The following is a 20,300-nucleotide window of genomic DNA, read 5'->3' on the forward strand; positions in this document are numbered from 1 at the left end:
GTTAAGTTCTCTTTTGCCTGTGTTTGACAACATTACATTTATGCATTGACAAATGACAAATCAATACATATTTACATTGATAATAAGATATAAAAGTACATTAGTAAAAAAGTAAATTTGCATTCAAGTGGGTTTTTGATAAAAAAAAATCATAATCTTTATTGGAATTCATGTTTGCATTCATTACAACTTATAGGTACATAGTGGTTGTTAAGACCATCAGAGCACAGAGGGTGTCAAACCAACGTTACATGAATGCCTACGATGAATCTATAATCCATTGCACGTTTGTGATGAGTTCATCGTAGATTTGCGATTACAATGAATTCATACCTGGGACAGGTCGCAATAAACTTTGACTAGTGCAAATCTGCAATAAAGCTAAAACATACGCGGGTTTACGATGAACCCCGAACACGTGTGGATTTGCAATGAACCTCGAACACGCGTAAAGTTGCGATGAAACCCAGACATGCACGGATTTGTGATGAACCCCGAACATGTGCAGAGTTGCGATGAACCTGACACTATTACAGAACTGTAGAATCACAATAGGTCGGGAATAAATGCCGGTTACACGTGTGTTTTTAAATTACGCATGCAGGTTTAATGAAGGTATACCCGCCAAACGATGACGTCACCCACGCCACGTCAGTATAATAGGGTCACATACAGAGAGAATCTGGAAGTAATAGGATTTTCTAATATTGATCCCTTAATAAAATCTCCTTTCCTAATAGGAGAGACCCTCTTTCCTAACAGGAAATAATTCTTTCGTTGATAGCCTTAACTCTCTCTATAAAAGGGGAAGAGCAATTCTTCTCTAGGAGACAACACAATATAACTCTGACCTAGGGTTTATGAGAGAGAAGCAACTCATTTCTCTCCTCTCTTCTCTTCCTCCTTCTTCCCCACATCCTCTCTCTCTTTCCCGTTGTCATCTCTGGACCTTTGGAGAATTGACCAACTACCAAGAGTCTATGGTGAAAACACAACTAGAAGTATGTTTGGTAAAAAGATAAATTTGTTAGTGCAATTGTACAAAACTAATCCAATTTTACAATTTATACGAACCATTTTACACTCTACATATTTGCATTGTTGCATAGTTTCCAAACACAGCCTAAAAGTTTAGGGTTGGTGGCCTGCTGCCAAGCCCTAATTGACCCAACCCAAGGAACCAAGCCAACCCATGTTCACGTACCATCATCGCTTGGAATTTAAAATGGGCAAGCTTTCAATTCTTTACAAAATGAAAGTGGGTGCAGGCGTGCAGCTTTCGGTTGGGAATTTGTTAAATTTTGAATGGACCCCAACATGGTTGCGAACCCGACTTGAGACGTTGGTATGAATTTGAATTTGAATCATCTACGGTTATATTTGTCCAATCATGACATGCCACATCAGTTCTAAATACATGGATGATGGATCCCACACGTTAAGCTGACGTGGTGTACAATGATTGGTCCAGTATGCTCCCGTACCAACCTCGTCCTTTGAATAGGTTGGGTTGGGGTTGGGGACGGACGTTGGAAGCCTTCAGGCTTCACCCAGACCCATTACCCAACCGCACAGGACAGGATGTCTGTGTCTCACAATCAGACACGAGGGAAGCCTCAACTCTCAAGTCTGTCACAGTCGGACCAAGGCACCAAGCCAAGGTAAATTTCAAGGACGAGGAGGCAACGAGGGCCAACAGGCCAAGAACTCGCCAAGGGGTCGGTGGACCGTTCCTATATAAATTCATCGCATTCAAAATACCTTTCTCTTCCTCATTCTCCCTCTCCTGCTGGGTCACCTTTAGGTCTCCGACGCTCGCTGCCTCTGAAACCCCAATATAAGCCATGTCACATCGAATGATGACGATGAACAAAGACGACGGTGGGACGGGATGAGGAGATAAAGATGATCTTCTGCGCGAACGGGAGAAAATGCCGGCGGGAAAAACTCTTCGCCTAGGTATTTTAGTCGGAACACCTAGCTGCGACAACAATCACCATGTCAAGGTTGGTAGCTGCAGCTGAAAAGAGCTTCTCTTTGCTCGTATTATTTGTTTCTCTTTTGTTTGTCCAGTGGGGTTGTAATTTTCCTGCCTGCCCCCTCCCCCGGGTGAAGTTATGAGATTTGGAGGCATAATCTTCTTAGACGTGTTATTTATCAAAAAAAAAAAATCTTCTTAGACGTGTTCGGTTCCAATTCTGTCTCCAGTGTAGCACTTTGACATGTATACCTTAGGGCTTTAACAAAACCAGAGCGTTTTTCTCGCGTTTAGTTTGTGAAAATGTTCAAACTTTTTAGCTTGTTCTGATATATTTGTAAGAACTTATAGGAAAAAAAAGCTTGTACGCCAATCATTATTCTGTTTCTGATAGCGTGCATGCATGTTTTACAATACTTGTTCGTGCATTGGGTTGAATACTTTTAGGTATGGAAGTTTCATATTGCGCTAGTATCTTTTTTTTTTTTTTTTTTTTTCTTTCTTGACTTCTATTGGATACGAGGGATTCAAGATGGAATGTAGCATTATTTCACAAACGGGGATAATGTAGAAGATTAGAAGTTTTTAGGCAATTCACCTTCAGGCAACCGTAATTGATTACAAATTATTATTAGGTCTGTATTGAGTCCACCCCTTCAGTCACCAGTCACCTATCCAACAAGTTCAGCTGTCTATAAATTTAATGTGTTTTGAGAGAGTTATGACCATTTTACGGTAGGGTATTACTTTGTGCTGGGATTTGAGGTTTTTCCCTATATTTTTTGGGTCTATCTTGGAATTGTTTTTGGTATAATTGGTTTTACTAGGATTAGTAATGGGCATGTCTTAGTTTTGAAGCAAGACAAACATTGCAAAAAGTTCAAGCTAAAATGTGATTATGGCGAATGGTAGATATTTGTTGCTTGAGGAATCAAGGGAGTTTTGTGAAGAACAAGGATGGGGAATTAATAAGTTGGGTTTGAGGAGCAAAAAACAAATGAGGGGAAAAAGATGTTGCTTTTTTATAAAATATATACACACATCTGTGTGTAAACTAACATATGACAGTAAGCCCCATATGTTCTTAGTTTCAGAAGATTTAAAAAAGGACCAAATGTAGATAAATTTGTTAAACATTACTGTTTGACCATGAAGCATAAGTTTCAACTATGCTACACATGATATGTTGAGGCAATAGGCATACACCTTGGCCAAGTGAGGCATAAGCCTCATGTCTTAGTGTCAAAGCATATATGTTAAGGCATTCTTATACTTTCTTACCCAAGGCATATTACCTCTTCTTGCGATCTGAATGCCTTTTAGAGTACTGTCAATAATGAATAATGTTCTATTTTATTAAGACTCTGGTGGTGAACACAATGAATAATGAATAATGTCCAAAATAATGTTCTATTTTGGACAAGGACGGAAAAACTGACTCACCAATAGAGTGAGAGGATTTCCAAATGCTTGAAGTTTCAGTTGGTGGGATTGGAGTCCATCTAGGTTGGAGAAGAAGTGTGAACAAGGAGGGAGATGTTGAGCCTCTAGAAGGGGTGAAGAAAGCCAGAAAGACAAGCAAGTTTCATTTTGTCCATGTGCCAAAGGTTTTTCAAGGCTAAAAGATGGATTGATTGGGGCAGGTCCTTCCAATAAACATAAGAAATTCTACAGGTGGAAGATATTAAAAGTTATATAATCGAAGAAGAAGGGTGTTGAAAGGAGGGGGGCAGACGCTTCAAGCTGTAGTAGGGGAGATAACGTCGACCTCGACAGAGGAAGGTCTGGAGATTAGGCTAGGGTCAGGGGATAAGGAGGGAGGTCAAGCTGGTGGGAGTAGTCTCACTTTGTCTCAACAAGCTGGAAAAAGGAGGGGAATAAAGTAGAGATTAAGAACCTGGTTGACAGGGAGGTTAGAATCGGCAAGATTTTAGGGCTTTTTTTTTGGGGAGGTGAGGAGTTCGCTAGAAGAGTTCTTGAAGTATTTGAAAAGAGTAAAGGGAATAGAGAATGTAGAACTTGTTAAGGAAAGAAGAACAAGTTTGGGACGAGGGCGATGACAGATATGACGAGATGTTTGAAGCTGATGACTAGCTACTTTTTGACTGGGGGGGTTTCTATTTTTCTTTTTGCTTGTTTTGTGTCTTTCTAATCCTTCTGTTGTGGTAGTTGGATTGGGTGTTATCTTAATACCCCTGTTTGGGTTGTTATCAGTTTTGTAAATTTTATCAATAAAATTTCATTTTTACTTTTCAAAAAAAATGAACACATGTTGCATAGTGCACCTATATATTCAAATTTTAATCAAACTACGGCTTACTAACTTGGCAAAGCCTTATGCTGGATGCCCAAGGAAGCTACAATCAAATGGTTCACTTCCATGTGTTTTCCAAATGCCCATTATTTCTGACATATTTGATTGCTTCAAAGAATTGACATATTCTTTTACACTGTCTTGCTTATGTGGTTCAATTTTAGTTCATGGTTAGTTCTGTTTTGCTTAGACCTGCATGGGAAATGTGATGCTGTTGTTGAAAATGCAGGTTTTTTGCATTTGGAAACATTAGGAGAGTTTCACACCTCATTCTCACAAACCAGAGGGCCAGTTATTCAGAAGCAAAGAAGCATGGGACACTTGTTACAGTTGGACTACCTTCCTCTCTATGCAGATTATACTCACAGTATAAATTTTCTGGCAGTGGATGTTCTCAACTTACATTGCACAAGGCAAAGGAAAATTTATACAAGAGTAGTTATTATAAGAGCTTCCCTATCATCTCAGCAAGTAAGACTATGACAAACCATGCCCAAATTGCTTGGAAAAGGCTTTCACAAATATGTTCTTATAGTGGCTCAGCTTTTCCACCAATAAGTAGGTTTGCCTGTGCTATGAGTTTGGCATTAAACAGGTCGCACCTAGTTGCTCCTAGCATTTTTGCTTTTTTTATTGGAGAGGTAGCATGGACCCAGAAAGCTTGGGCCGATACAGAGTATTTTCCAAAAGGGAAGACTCTATACATGCATGCACAAGATGGGCATGTTTACTTGACCTCATTCATTTTCTCACTCTTGGAGGGTTTCATTTTGCTCCTTAGATCAATCTATTTGGCAGTTTTGTTCTCACCCATCATGGCAATGGCACCATTTGCAGATTGTTTTGGTGTGCAGTTTAGGAAAACATGGCTTCATCTTGTCCATCTTACCCTAGAAAAAGCTGGTCCTGCTTTCATTAAATGGGGTCAATGGGCAGCTACACGACCCGATCTCTTTCCTAGAGATCTATGCACTGAGCTATCAAAGCTTCAAACCAAGGCACCTGCACATAGCTTTGCCTACACAAAAAGAACTATTGAAAAAGCATTTGGTCGCAAGCTTACTGAGATTTTTGAAGAATTTGAAGAGGCACCTGTAGCATCTGGAAGTATTGCCCAAGTACATCGAGCTTCCTTGAGATTTCGATACCCAGGTCAGCAGGTCAAGCCTATCTTAGTTGCTGTAAAAGTTAGACATCCTGGAGTTGGTGAAGCAATTAGGAGAGATTTTGCCATTATTAGCTTGGTTGCCAAAATTTCAAAGTTCATACCTACCTTGAAATGGCTGAGGTTGGATGAAAGTGTACAGCAGTTTGCTGTTTTTATGATGTCTCAAGTTGATCTTGCAAGGGAAGCTGCGCATTTAAGCCGATTTATTTATAATTTTCGCAGATGGAGGGATGTATCATTCCCAAAACCTCTATATCCACTTGTGCATCCTGCTGTCTTGGTGGAGACCTATGAGCATGGGGAAAGCGTTTCCCACTACGTTGATGAACTTGAAGGGAACAACAGAATTAAAAGTGCTCTTGCTCACATAGGGACTCATGCACTTCTGAAGATGCTTCTGGTATAGTTTCCATAAATTATTCTTTTGTTTTACCTGGAATAGTTCTTTTTGTTGCTCTATGGTGCTGATAATTATGAGGTTCTTGTCTACTTATTTTCTGTTGATGATGGCTAAAAATTAGTATTGCTGTGCCTTCTAGGTTAAGTTAGGTTTTATATATTGTCTGATCTTAACCAGTCAATCTGACCTGTGAAGCAAAACACTACCCATGATCCATATTTGGAATCTTTGATGATCTTGTCCCAGAGGTAGTTTTGCAGATGAATGACATACATGCATTGTTTTCTCGTGATTGTTTATGGCTGTAACATGACTTAATTGTTGTCTGTACTCATATTTAGAATGAGAATATAAATTAGTGGATTTGGTTGGAGGGTGGGGGGTGATTTAGGGGTCAGATGCCATTAGGGAGCAATCCCTCTTGAGCCGATTTAACTTCAGGTTGGGTTAGGGGTGAGGCCTTGGCCAACCTAACCCAATCCAAACCTGACATGTCTTTATATTTGGATGTATAAATCTTGCATAAATATGTATGTATGTATGTATGTATTTATGCATGCATACATAATAGTTCTTGACTCCTTTTTTTTTTTTTTCTTTTTCATTTTCCGTTTGATTGGTAACCGTTCACTTTATTAATATGTAAAGATAAGATATTTAGAATGAGAATATAAATTAGTGGATTTGGTTGGAGGGGGGAGGGGGTGATTTAGGGGTCAGATGCCATTAGGGAGCAATCCCTCTTGAGCCGATTTAACTTCAGGTTGGGTTAGGGGTGAGGCCTTGGCCAACCTAACCCAATCCAAAACTGACATGTCTTTATATTTGTATGTATAATAAATCTTGCATAAATATGTATGTATGTATGTTTTTATGCATGCATGCATTCGTGAGCATGTGTACTTGTGTATATGTATAAATGAATTTAAGTTTGAAGGCAAAAATATTCTAGTATTATATAAATATAGTACTCCTAAAGCACCATGACTTTGTCCTTGTACATATTATATTGCTAAAGCCAGTGAACTTTAATAGGTCTTAGATATAAGAACATTTTAACATAACCCTCTGATAGCTCGGGTATAGACCTTCCAGTTCTGGAAGTTTGGGGCAAGCTGATCCCCCCAAGGATTGGTGCTTTTTGTTGGGAAGCCTTTTTGGGAAAATGTAACACTTGTGACTTGCTCCAGAGAAAAAGACCTAATTGGTGCATCCTTTGTAAGGCAAATGGTGAGAGTTGCTATCAGTTACTAATATCTTGCTCTCTTGTTTCATATATTTGGGAATGGTTTTTCTCTTTATTTGGTTGCAGATGGACGCCCCCGCCAGATGTACAAAGCTTGTTCGCCTCTTCCTTTTTTCAGGTGGCTAAAGAAGAGGGGCAGAATTCTTTGGAGATGTGTCAGAGCTGCCATATGCTGGACAATGTGGGAAGAAAGAAATTTAAGGATCTTTAATGAAAAGGAGAGGAATAAGGAGGTCATTATTGAAACAATTACTATTAGAGTGGTGCATTGGGTGAAATCTCTAGATTTGTTTGAGAATATCTCCGCAGATATGATAAGAAAGAAATTGGAAGGAAGTGGCCAACTCAACACCTGCTAAAACCAAGATAAGTCCCATTTGGTCTCCCTCGACCTTTGGCTTTACTGAGATGAACTTTGATGGGAGTAGTGAAGGTAATTCAGGGCCTTCTAGAATTGGAGGAACCTTTAGGGATGAAGATGGGAAGGCCATTGCTCTATTCTCTAGCCCTAATGGTGTAGGTGATTCTCTTTGAGCTGAGATTTTGGCTGTGATGGAAGGAATGAAGGCAGCGCTAGAGCTGGGCTGCCACAAGCTCATTATTGAAGTTGATTCAAAATCGGTTATAGGATGGCTGCAAGAGGAGAAAAGTGGTCTTTGGAAGTTTGCTAATGAAAAAAGAATGTTCAACCAGCGAACACAAGGTGTGGAGATTCAGTTTCAATGGGTAAAAAGGTGTGCTAACTCTTTTGCGGATACCCTTGCTAAGCAAGGGGTGGGAAGGGAAAAATTGTTTTGGGCTATTCTGTAATTGAATCATATTTCTTTGGGGAGGGTTAAGAGAGTTTATCCCTTCCTAGTCCTTTGTACTTCTTTCTTTATTGAAAGTTTAATGAAGGTTTGTTATAGATCTAGAAAAAAAAAAGAAAGAAAGAAAAAAAAATGAAAGAGGAAAGAAAGAACGTAAGTATAAAGAGGTTATTTTTTTCTATTCTCTCTCTCTAATTAAATAAAACAGAAATTTCATCCTTGTTTTTTTTCCTATTTTACTTTCCATTTTTAATATTTATCATATGAAGTTAATAACTTTCTTTAACTACTAATTGATATGAAATTGCTCTATTAAATACTAATTATAGTCGTATTATTTTTGAAAATAATGAAAGATTTTTATCTTTAAGATGTGATGATTTGCCACATTTTAGAGGAAATTTAATGTTCTTAATAAAGAGAATTGCTATTTTTTTCAATTAATATACATGCTAAATGGTATATAAAACTTGGGAACTAGCTAAAAGTTCTTTATATTGTAAAATTCTTATCGCCTAGGCGTTGCCTAGGTGCCCAGTGTCGCCCAAAAGTTCTGGTTTTGGTGATACCTTGTCTCCAATTTGTATCTTTTTTTTTGTTCTATTATAAAATCCTCTTTACTGTAAAAATATACAATGAGAATGGTTCTATAATTAGTAACAAACTTAGCGAATTTGAGTTGAGATGTATAATTTAAGAATCAATAAGAAAATTTGAGAGAGAGAGAGAGAGAGAGAGAGAGAGTTTCTTGTCTAACAGAAATTTGAAGCCTTAGTTTAAACAACTATTTATTGTTTTTCAGGTGGACAATTTTATCCATGCAGACATGCATCCAGGAAATATCCTTGTCCGTGTATCTCAGAGCAAATCTTCACGGAAAAGGCTTTTTAAATCCAGACCTCATGTCGTTTTCCTTGATGTAGGCATGACGGCTGAACTTTCTAAGAGTGATCGAATTAATTTACTGGAGTTCTTTAAGGCTGTTGCCCTTAGAGATGGCCGCACAGCAGCAGAGTGCACCCTGAGATTATCGAAACAACAAAACTGTCCGAATCCAAAAGCTTTCATTGAGGTAATAAAAGATATCTAGTTTAAACGGAAACATATTGATTTTACACTTCTTTCTGGAATTTTTCACTTGTCCAAAAGCCAAACATATCTCTTTTACTCAACCTACAATATTGTGCTTTTTATTTCTTAGGATAGATTGTACAATTACCATGCCTAATTGGGAAATTTGTGTTACTTGATTCGTGGATATGAAAGATCTTGTGTACCCAAAATGTTGGTAGGAGAATCTTGCTACCTTGATGATCTTGATTTTCCTTATGTTCCATCTTCTCTAGCATATGATGCAGGAAGTCCTGATTCATAATGAGCTAGGTCTTACTTGATTTTTGTTAGTGAACTAGTCTTGGGGAAGTATGTTTATCCCTTGTACGATGTCTAAGACTTGTGTTCTATATGTACAAAACATAGTTTTGAAGCTGCGAAGGTGAAGCTAGGTGACCAAGTAGTGCCTAGAAGCCTAGGTGCCCGCCCAGTGACGAGTTTTGCAAGTAAAAACCTCTAAATCCTACATCGATTTCTTATTTTGCATGGTAATCAACAATTATCTAAACTGATAATGAGCAATAATATTCAAAACATAAAAATAATCATATTCATGAGGAAACATTTAAATTTATTAATTTCAATATTTCAAATATAATATTGCAATAGAATAATAAAGTAAACTGTGAATATGGTACTTCTATTACCAATCATCCCTTAAGTTTTTACATAACTTTTCTTAAAACATTCTCAAGCACATAGTATTCACAAAAAGACAAAGGAAAGTCATAAGCCAATAAATCATGTGTTATTCAGCCATTTCACCATCCTTTATTAAACAGCCCCTAAAGATAAGTTTTCACATAATTTTTCTTCAATTAAAACATTCACATAATCTGCTTACATGATCTTAATTTAGATTTTAGGGTGTAAAATTCCCAAAGAGGAAAAAAGGCATTCGTGTATAATAAAAATAGATGCAGAAAATGGGTTGAAGTAGTAAGAAATGGTTTAAGCATTCATAATTTAACAATGAAAATAGCACTGAACAGAACGGAATGGTGAAACAGGATTCATGTAGTCAACCCCATATAATTAGGACAAGGGTTAGATGATGGTGATGATGTTTATTTTAATAAACTGAATCAAGCAATCAAAATATGCTTTTTTTGATAGGTAACCAGTCAACCGATCAAAATATGTTAAGCTTGTTTTAAAGTGCCTTCCAACTTTCCTTAGTGCCTAGGTCCCTGCCTATACCTAGGCATGTGCCTAATGGGTTTTGAGATATTTAATTGAAGGTGCTAGATCTAGAAATTAGAGCAGCATTCTTAAGGCACATTCAATCAAAGCTTCAACAGTGGCCTGAAAATGCACAACATCTTGAGTTACATATTATATTAATGAATTCTTTTTTTTTTTTTTAATTTATTGTGTGTGTGTGTTTGTGTTGTATTAATGAATTTTGTGCATCAGGAGTCAGAACTTGTTTATTTTCTGGTGTTCTGGTTCAGAAATGCTGTACAGAGAACAACTGTTTTGCCTCTGGCAATTAATATATGCAGACATATATCTTTTTGGCTTTGTTTTTACTATATATGTTTTACCAGGAAGTAGAGAAGTCATTCAATTTCTGGGGCACCCCAGAAGGTGATGTTGTCCATCCTGCTGAATGCATGCAACAATTGCTTGAGAAAGTCCGGCGTCATAAAGTCAATATTGACGGCAATGTTTGCACAGTGATGGTGACCACATTGGTTCTTGAGGTAATTTCCTTTCATTCATTTGTCTTTCATTTTATATTTTTGTGTTAGCAATAGCGTTATGTGTACCTGCATGTCTTTGACTTGTGAATGAATCAAAATTAACACATTATTAGAATGTTAACCATGCATGTCAGAAAAAGATATTCCTTTTGAAAATGTTTTTATTTTTTTGAAGAAAGTAACAATTTCATCAAAAGATAAAAACATAGGGTACATGAGGACATGTACAGCTGCAAACAATGACTCTCCAATGAAATTACAAGGGTAACATGCAGTCATTTTACTCAAGGAGACCATAGAGATATAATTATGAATTTATTTATTTCTTTGTCCCCAAAACCAATGATACCTGGATGCCTATACTAGTATTATCAAAATTTTGACTAGTTGATCAACTAGTTAGTTGAGGGCCATACTCATTGCATCACTAACTGGTCTATTGATACACATGATGCAGTTGACTGGGGAAACTATACATTGACTAGGTCAACTAGTTGACCATAATGTTAATAGTAGAAATCACTAATTGCAGATTTAGTCGAGTTTCTTGTGAAAGAAAAGGGGGGAAGATGAAGATTTCAGCAGTAGAGAAGAAAGGAGGAGAAGAAAAGAGTAGAAAGTCAACCAGGATTGTAAAACTAACCCTAGCCGCCTACCTCTCATTATATTTATACTTAACTTAAAGGATGAGATATTACATGGATGCCCTTAGTAGGGCGGCTACTAATATGGCTGAACAGTCACAACTTAAAAAAAAAACATAAACTAATGGGTCTAAAGCCCAACAACTTCCTAGCTAAATAAAAACAACTCGGACCAACTCAACACTCCCCCTCAAGTTGGGAGTAAATGTCACATATTCCCAACTTGCGTAGATCATGCTCCAGCTTGTTCTTTGCAACACCTTTTGTAAGAACATCAGCGAGCTGCATATCAGAAGCAATGTATGGTAGACAAACTTCTCCAGAAGTTACCCTTTCTCTAATAAAATGTCTATCCACCTCAATATGCTTAGTTTGGTCATGCTGAACTGGGTTATGGGCAATGTTAATTGCTGCCTGGTTATCACAGTATAGCATCATAGGTTCTTCTGCCTGTACACTAATTTCTTTTAACAGGGAACGGATCCAGAGAAGTTCTGAAACTCCATGTGCCGTGGTCCTATATTCAGCTTCAACACTTGATCTTGCCACCACTGTTTGTTTCTTACTCTTCCATGAGACAAGGTTACCCCCAACAAGGGTGCACACTCCTGAAGTTGATCTCCTGTCATCAAGGCTTCCTGCCCAATCTGCATCTGTATAAGCCTCTAGTTTCAACTATCCATGATCAGTAAACAATATGCCTCTGCCCGGGTGTCCCTTCAGATAAGCAAGAATCCTGTCAACTGCCTCCCAATGCTGGACTCGTGGAGCATGTATGTATTGACTTACTACACTTACTGCATAGGAAATGTCTGGTCTTGTCATACACAAGTATAGCAACCGACCCACAAGTCTCTGATATCTCCCAATGTCCTTTAATGGTTCACCTTCTGATGCATTGATTTTATGGTTCTGATCAATAGGGGTGCTGATTGCCTTTGTTCCAAGCTTCCCTGTCTCTTGAAGAAGATCCAAGACATACCTCCTTTGAGAGATAAAAATTCCATGTTTTGATCTTGCAACTTCAATGCCCAAGAAGTATCTTAGTTCTCCAAGATCCTTAATTTCAAATTCTTTATGTAGGTTCCTTTTCAGACTATCAATTTCACTCAGATCATTCCCGGTGACAACAATATCATCCACATAAACAATTAGGACAGACACCAAAGATCCCCTTCGCTTCACAAACAAGGTGTGATCGGATTGAGTCTGAGTGTAGCCAAAAGCAATCAAGGGCCAAGAGTATGACTTCTTAAGCCTGCATACCTTTATCTTTTCAGTATCATTGCAAAAGCCAGCAGGAAGATCCATATACACTTCTTGCAGATCCCCATTTAGGAAAGCATTCTTCACATCAAGTTGAAACAAGGGCCAAGAGTATGAGGCAGCAAGAGAAAGAAGTATCCGAACAGAGGTCATCTTTGCAACTGGTGCAAAGGTCTCTAATTAATCAATGCCATAGGTCTATGTGTACCCTTTTGCAACAAGTCTTGTCTTGTACCTTTCTTTATTTCCATTTGCCTTATATTTTACTGTGCAAACCCATCTGCATCCAACTGTCTCCTTGCCTTCTGATAGATCTACAATGTCCCACGTCTGATTCTTAATCAAATTTGTCATCTCTCCCTGCATAGCTGTTTTCCACTCGGGTTTGGAGCCTCACTAACACCCTTGGGTATAGACACTGAATCAAGAGAGGAAAGAAAAGCACGGTAGGAAGGAGAAAGTCCACTGTAGGACAAGTACTGTGAAATACAATGAGCAGTACACTTTCTCTTCCCTTTTCTGAGAGCAATAGGGAGATCAAGGTTATCTGTAACAGTGTTAATAGAATCAATGGGAACTGAAATAGTTGCGGGACTAAGAGGAATACCTGAATCCATGTCAGCCGAATCTGGAGTCTCCAAGGAATCGACAGGAAGTGATGTGAGTTCTGCTAGTGGAATCAACCTCCTTGTGAAGTCTCTATCGTAAGTAATGTTGAGAAGCAGAACGCAAAGGAGGTGGCAAGGTAGGTGACACAGGGTGGTGGTCCAGCACAGGAGTAGACACAAGGACTGGAGCTGGGAGAGGAATAGACTGCTGACTCACTTCCCCAAAACACTCCCCCTGAGAAGGATTCTTTGAGAAGAAGTACGTGGATTCAAAAAAAGGTGACATCCATGGTAACATACCAGCTCCCAGAGACTGGATCATAGCAGCAGTACCCTTTTTGATTCTCTGCATATCCAAGGAAGACACACTTCTTTGCCTTGGGATCAAGCTTCGAGCGGTGAGGACCAAGGATATGTGCAAAGCAGACACACCCAAACACCTTGAGAGGAATGTAAAACATCTCCCTCTGAGGAAAAAGGAGACTGAATGGGGTGCTGAATCCAAGTACGAGAGGGCACCCTGTTAATCAGATATACTGCTGTGAGAACTGTATCACCCCAAAACCGAACTGGAACTGTAGATGTGATCATCATGCTTCTTGCAATCTCAACAGTGTGTTTGTTCTTCCTTTCTGCAACACCATTCTACTGTGGACTGTAGGGACAACTGCTCTAATGGACAACACGGTATTTTAACAGATATGAGGCAAGGTGTCTTTCAAAATATTCCTTGGCATTGTCGGATCAGAACACCTTTATTCTTGTTCGAAACTGTGTTAGTACCATCTGATGAAATTGTCTCACCAAGGATGGTACTTCATCGCGGGATCTCATTAGGTAAATCCAAGAGGTAGATTCCATTCACTTCACGACCACTCCCAATCGTCCTCTTTGAATCCAGATCCTGCAAAATACAATGACCAAGAGAAAAATTTACTGAGCAGTTCAGGTTCTTAGTCAAACTACTAACAGATAACAAAATAGTGCTCAATATGGAAACATGAAGGACAGAGGGTAGAGAAATAAAATCACTAATCTTAGGGTAGAGAAATAGAATCACTAATCTTGACAGATCCCTTCCCAGCAATAGGAACATGGGATCCATCAGCTGTATTGACCATCTCTACCAGAACAAAGCTGGTAAGTTGAAAAAATAGTAGAGCTCTGGGTCATGTGCTCCGAGGCTCTAGAATCTATAATCCAAGGAGGTTCCTCCTTACCTGAAGTAGAAACATAATTTGCAGTGACGTGTGAACTACCTGTGTGAGCAGAGGAAGTAGAGTGGACTCCACCAGTGCCACCTATACCTTGCTGTCCGCTTGCGGCTGAATTGGAACTGGCTGTATCCCGTTGGTTCAGAAGTAGCCCATACCTCTCAAGTTCGGCCCTTACTACAGCAGCTGCAACAAACTCCAGAACAGCTGTAGTAGGAGGGGCCAGAATGTCACTAGTAACTGCCATGTGTGCATTTCCCTTCTTATTTTTCAATCTAGTCGGCACAAGATGTTGGTGAAGCTACCAGCAAGTATCTCTTGTGTGTTTAGGCTTCTTACAGTAGTCACAGATCAAATCTCTTTTATCTTCCTTCTTGATTTCACTGCCACCCTGATCTCCACTTTGTTTAGGTTTCACAACACTTACCATGGCAGACTGATCAGGAATAAGGTTTTTCATCATCACATCTCTCCTGCACTCCTCCCCTGACACAAAGGCATATGCCTGGGAGATAGTAACACTGTTCCTGGAAAGAAGGTGCTGTCGTGCAATATCATACTCAGGATTAAGGCCAACAAGAAATTCAAACACCCTATACTTCTCTAGATGTTTTTGATAGGTAGCTGCATCCTTAGTGGTTTCCCAAGCAAATGTCTCTAAATGGTCGGTCAATCTCCTGCCACAAGGTTTTAAGGGCTGAAAAATAGGCTACAACAGGTCTATCTTCCTGCCTTGTAGAAATAATATGATTTCTCAACTGATAAGCCCTAGCAACATTCTCCCTCTGTGAATAGGTTTCTGCAACCCCATCCCATATTTCCTTAGTTATATTTGCCCATAAAAAAATTTTACTTATATGGGGAAACATGGAATTACACAACCAAGTCATCACCATATAATTCTCCTATACCCACCGGGAGTTGCTAGTTTCGGGTTTCACCTCTTCACCAGTGATATACCCTAATTTCCCACGAGCACCAATGGCCATCTTTGCAAATTGTGACCATTCTAAGTAATTTGCACCATCCAACCTAACTGTAGTAATGGTCCCAGCCCCGAAAGGGTCTCCAGCACCTCTTCCCACTGGTCCCATTTCACTCCCGGGCTTATTTTCAACTCCGTGGCCCTCCATGCTTCTCAAAAACTATAAAGAAACTAACTGAAATTTGCAATAAGATCAAACAAAACACTTTTTGGAACCAACAACACCTTTCTGGTGTCCTAGACTTTCTTCCTACAAAAGATTCCTTTTCTATGGGACGGGAGAAGAGAGAGAAGAGGCAGCCGCTCTCTCTAGAAGCCTCCAAATCAAGCAGGACTTGAATCGCCCCTTACAAAAAACTCCAAGGAACCCTAAAAAATTAGGGCGCCACTTCCTAGGTCAAAATTGAAGAGTCCAACAGAAACAAGACTCTTTCCCTTTCTCCAGTTTTTCTTGATTTTGATGAGAACCCTAGACCAGATACAGGGCACACAGATCCACCAAAAAAATCCAAAAACTGGGCTTACCTGAGAGCTTCGATCAGCCTCTTAAGTCACCATGCAGTCGGCCGATCTAGGCTGCATGAGAGAACAACTTCAAGGAACCTTCGGCTCGCTTTGATACCAAGTAGAAATCACTAATTGCAGATTTAGTCGAGTTTCTTGTGAAAGGAAAGAGGGGGAAGATGAAGATTTTAGCAGTAGAGAAGAAAGGAGAAGAAGAAAAGAGTAGGAAGTCAACCAGGATTGTAAAATTAACCCTAGCCGCCTACCTCTCATTATATTTATACTTATAGGATGAGATATTACAAGGATGCCCTTAGTAGGGCGGCTACTAATATAGCTGAACAGTCACAACTTAAAAAAAAACATAAACTAATGGGGGCCTAAAGCCCAACAACTTCCTAACTAAATTAAAACAACTCGGACCAACTCAACATTAATTTAAAGCTCTATTTGTTTGTATTTGCCTCTAATTATTTAAAATTATATAATATATACTTTGCTTTGTTAAATGCATGCCGTTGCTTTAACTGTTTGTAATGGAGCATGGTCAGCTGATGGTATATAAAACATAAATAAGGTATGAAATACAAGATGAGTGGAGGGGAGGTTCTTTTAAACTATTTTTCAATCAATGGTGTTCTGGTATGGAGTTGCCACAAACAAGGGGAACATCAAATAATTAAAGGTTCAACTTTCTTTTTAAAAAAAGGCTGTAACCCCCCATCCTGGCATATTCTGTCGAACTTTTTTTTTTAATGTTCACAAGCAAAAACTGTAAACTAAATTTTTATTATCATTCTTTTATTGCATATTTGCAGTCTATTTCAACTTATTTATGAGATCATATCAGTATCTTAAATTGAGAATCTATCTTTTTTGGGTTGGTGATGAATCATGTACATGGCCTGTACATGTATAGCTTGCTGGTGCCAGACACGATATGTACCTGATGTGACACCAGATACTGCATGGACACTTATAGAATATGCTTTATTATTAGCACTTCTAAAATATGTAAAATATTATGCTTTTAACATATTGTACTATGAAAATCTTATATGCTATAAGTTTAATTTAACTTTTGCAAGATGCAAGTATCAGGAAATGACACTAATCTTCAAATACTAGTATTAGAAGAATGGCATTAGCTTATTAAGTGGGTACATGTACCTGTACCTATATCCTTGTTCATGATGATATTTGCATCTTAACAAAGTCCAATTGACACGTAAGATTTTGGTGGTGCTTTTTTGCGTGAAGTTTACCTGATTGTGTAAGAGAAACTACTAATGTCTCTTGGAAGTAGTTTTTAAAAGCACAAGGGGCTTTTTGTGCCCGAAGTGCAAGGTGCAGGATTAGGCACACACCTTTTTTGAAGCAAGGCACAAAAATTTTGAAAAGGTGAATGCCACCTTTAATATGGTAGCCATGTAAGACACGCCATTTGGTGCATTCCTAGGTGCACCTGGAGCATGCCTTTTGAAAGGGGCTGTGCTGGGCCTGGGCGAGGCACATGCCTTGAAATGCGCCTTGCCCGTGCGCCTAGGTGTGCCCTTTAAATCATTGCTTAGAATGGTATATTTATATCTCATTTAAAACATCTAAGGATGCTAGATGAGATAGGATTCTAGTGTTTTAAAGTTTCAAGGCTTTCCTGACTTTTCCCTTTTCCTGATATGCAATCAGAACAAATTTATTAATTCATATCCAACCTATCTCAGCCTTAGTCCCAACTACATGAGGTTGGTTATGTGAATCCTTTTTGCCATTCTACTCTATCAAGAGTCATGTGTTCTATCAACTTCTATGCCCATATTTTGTTTCTTACCTCTTCAAACTACATTGGTACAATCATTGGTTGTCTATGCACATGACTAGTCCATCTCAGTTGAATTTCCCTCATCTTGTCACTAATCTAATATATATATATATATATATATATATATATATTAAAGACCTATATTAAAGGAAGGTCTTCAGGCTACAGCCCCACACTATTCAAACACGTGGCCTCCTCATTTTTCTGGAAATCTAGACGTATCATTTTCTGAGAAGTTGTTACCACCATTCAAACAAGTGGCCTTCTCATTTTCTGAAAAGCTAGACACGTGGCAATTTCTGAGAAATTCTTGCTAAAGCCCACAACCCACTACCAGGCTACAGCCCCCACCATTCAGACATGTGGCCTTTTCATTTTTCTAGAAAGCTAGACACGTGGCATTTTCTGAGAAGTTGCTGCTACAGCTCACTACCACCATTCAGACACGTGGCATCCTATTAATTCAAGAAATAGGATTCAAAATGTGGGTAGTTTCACTCCTAAACATTCTCAATAGACAATTATTTATTAGCTTAACACATGTTTATCCATAGTCTATTAAATTCAAATGGTGGGACCCATTAAAAGATTACCATAAACCCACGTTTGTTTTCAAATGATTTTTTTTTTCAAAAAGAAAATACTTTATTAATTACAAACTTGATTTAACTTTTAGGAATCAACCTAATTTAACTTTTAAAAATAAATAACTCAAAATAGATTTATTAGATAAATAGTAAATACCAAATAAAGTGAATTATTGTTTACCAATAAGATCTCATTTAATATCTTAAATCAAATTAAAAAAACATAAATTAATAGTGGGTTTCAAATAAAAAGGCCAGAATAGATTATCAATTACAAAGATGTAAGACCCATATTAGTTTTTTTTAATTTAATTTTTGATAACTATATAGTAAACTTCAAACTAAATTATACACACATTTAGTTACCCTGTACTTAGTACAGGGTCATTCTCTAGTTTTCATAATGAAGGTAAAAGTATGGTGTATGCTTTTCTGACATTTTCTTTGCCTTTTTTCCTTCTTTTCTTCCCTTCCGTTGATACTTTCATAGGGATGGCAGCGGAAGCTTGATCCAGACTACAATGTGATGCACACACTACAGACATTACTGTTTAAAGCTGATTGGGCGCAGTCTCTCTTTTACACAATTGAAGGGCTCATGGCCCCATGAAAGGTGCTCATTTATTGCTGTTCCTCTCAAACAATTTTTGCGGAGTGAAAGTCAAAAATGAGAAAAATATACATGTATCATGGTGGTCTACAGGAGTAACATCATGTTTGGTTTTCTATCAATAAAAAAATCACATTTTAGGCCTGTTTCTACATTTTTTGGCTGCTCCATGTTTGCTTTCTGATAAGGTTTTTTATGAGCAAGCTATAAGCCTTTTTGTATTATTTTATCTGTCATTGCTGTTTATTACTGCTGTTATTTTTTCATCGGTGCTATTTACTTAAGCCTCACAAGTTACAGAAACTAAAGGAGTTGCACAGGAAAGAAATAAAGATGACTTTCTTTTCCTTTTTCCATTCATATTGTTTCTATTTGCATGTAACTTTTTCTGGAGTTTCAGTTCAATGTCCTCGCATTGCATTGTTGCTTTTCTGCTCATTGTTTTTTAGAATGAAATGAGTATAAATCATCCACAGAAGCAGCTTGGTGCAGACTCGTCCAACCTGCCTAACCTATCAACCTTTATGTCTAGTTGAACTTGCATTTTCAGACCTGTGGTGGCTTGGGATGAGCAACCACAAGTGAGTGGTAATGTTGGGTTTGATTTGATGCCTTAGGCAACTTAAGTTGACTTGATGGTAAGTTTTTTGCTGTTACTAGAGTGGATGTCATCCAGGATCAAAAAGTAGTTTGTGTTGGGTTAAGTGGACTGTTTTTGGATTGGTTTGGGACATGTTATGTGTTATGTTTTTGTAGTTGGCTTGGGTTACCACCCAACCTGATATAAGCTTTCAAGTTGCATCACCAATCTCTGAGACTTCTGTATGGCATCTTACTTCTTTAGTTCTGCATTTTTTTTTTATTAGTAACTGATTAATTATAAGAAACGTACAGAGTTAGTGTATAAGGTGTACAATCTTATATACAAAACAGAAAGGTTGAATACATCTAGCAGAATGCTGATCATTTTCCCAATAAGAGATCTCCCCTCCCATACATAAATCTCTATTAGCCCCATGGATATTCACCTTATCTCAATTGCTGTCTACCTGCTCCTTCAAGGGCAAGAGAATCTGCAAATGAGTTAGACAACTAAGGGTTCTCAAAGAATTTCTGCCTGTGCCTTGTGGTGTAGGTATTTATTCAGTTATGTATTATACGATATGATATCCGAAAAACAGCTGACTAATAAACTGAAATCATAAACGTGATAGCAAGTCAGGTGTTATTTATCAAAATTCATGGGTGGGTTTTGATTGATCAAAACTCTTTCTATATCATATCTTTCCCGTATCATAGATTAATTTTACTTATCATCTTTGTTTGAAA

The 20,300-nt window shown here is 38.2% G+C and overlaps 1 protein-coding gene across 2 annotated transcripts; it reads left to right on the forward strand.

Moving 5' to 3' along the window:
- Positions 1-1,524: 1,524 nt before the first annotated feature.
- Positions 1,525-19,327, forward strand: LOC104612249 (uncharacterized). 2 transcript variants are annotated; one of them, XM_010279606.3, is made up of 6 exons: positions 1,697-2,006; positions 4,522-5,580; positions 5,683-5,860; positions 8,718-8,987; positions 10,579-10,734; positions 18,852-19,327. In XM_010279606.3, the coding sequence occupies exons 1-6, from the start codon at positions 1,999-2,001 to the stop codon at positions 18,969-18,971; spliced, it is 1,791 nt and encodes a 596-aa protein (XP_010277908.1). In that variant the 5' UTR covers positions 1,697-1,998; the 3' UTR covers positions 18,972-19,327. The 2 variants fall into 2 exon arrangements, with proteins under 2 accessions (XP_010277907.1, XP_010277908.1); XM_010279605.3 differs by having other exon boundaries at positions 1,525-2,006; positions 4,522-5,860.
- The last annotated feature ends 973 nt before the right edge of the window (positions 19,328-20,300 follow it).

The sequence above is a fragment of the Nelumbo nucifera genome, chromosome 1, assembly GCF_055504915.1.
Source record: "Nelumbo nucifera cultivar China Antique chromosome 1, China Antique-T2T, whole genome shotgun sequence".
Classification (NCBI taxonomy): domain Eukaryota; kingdom Viridiplantae; phylum Streptophyta; class Magnoliopsida; order Proteales; family Nelumbonaceae; genus Nelumbo; species Nelumbo nucifera.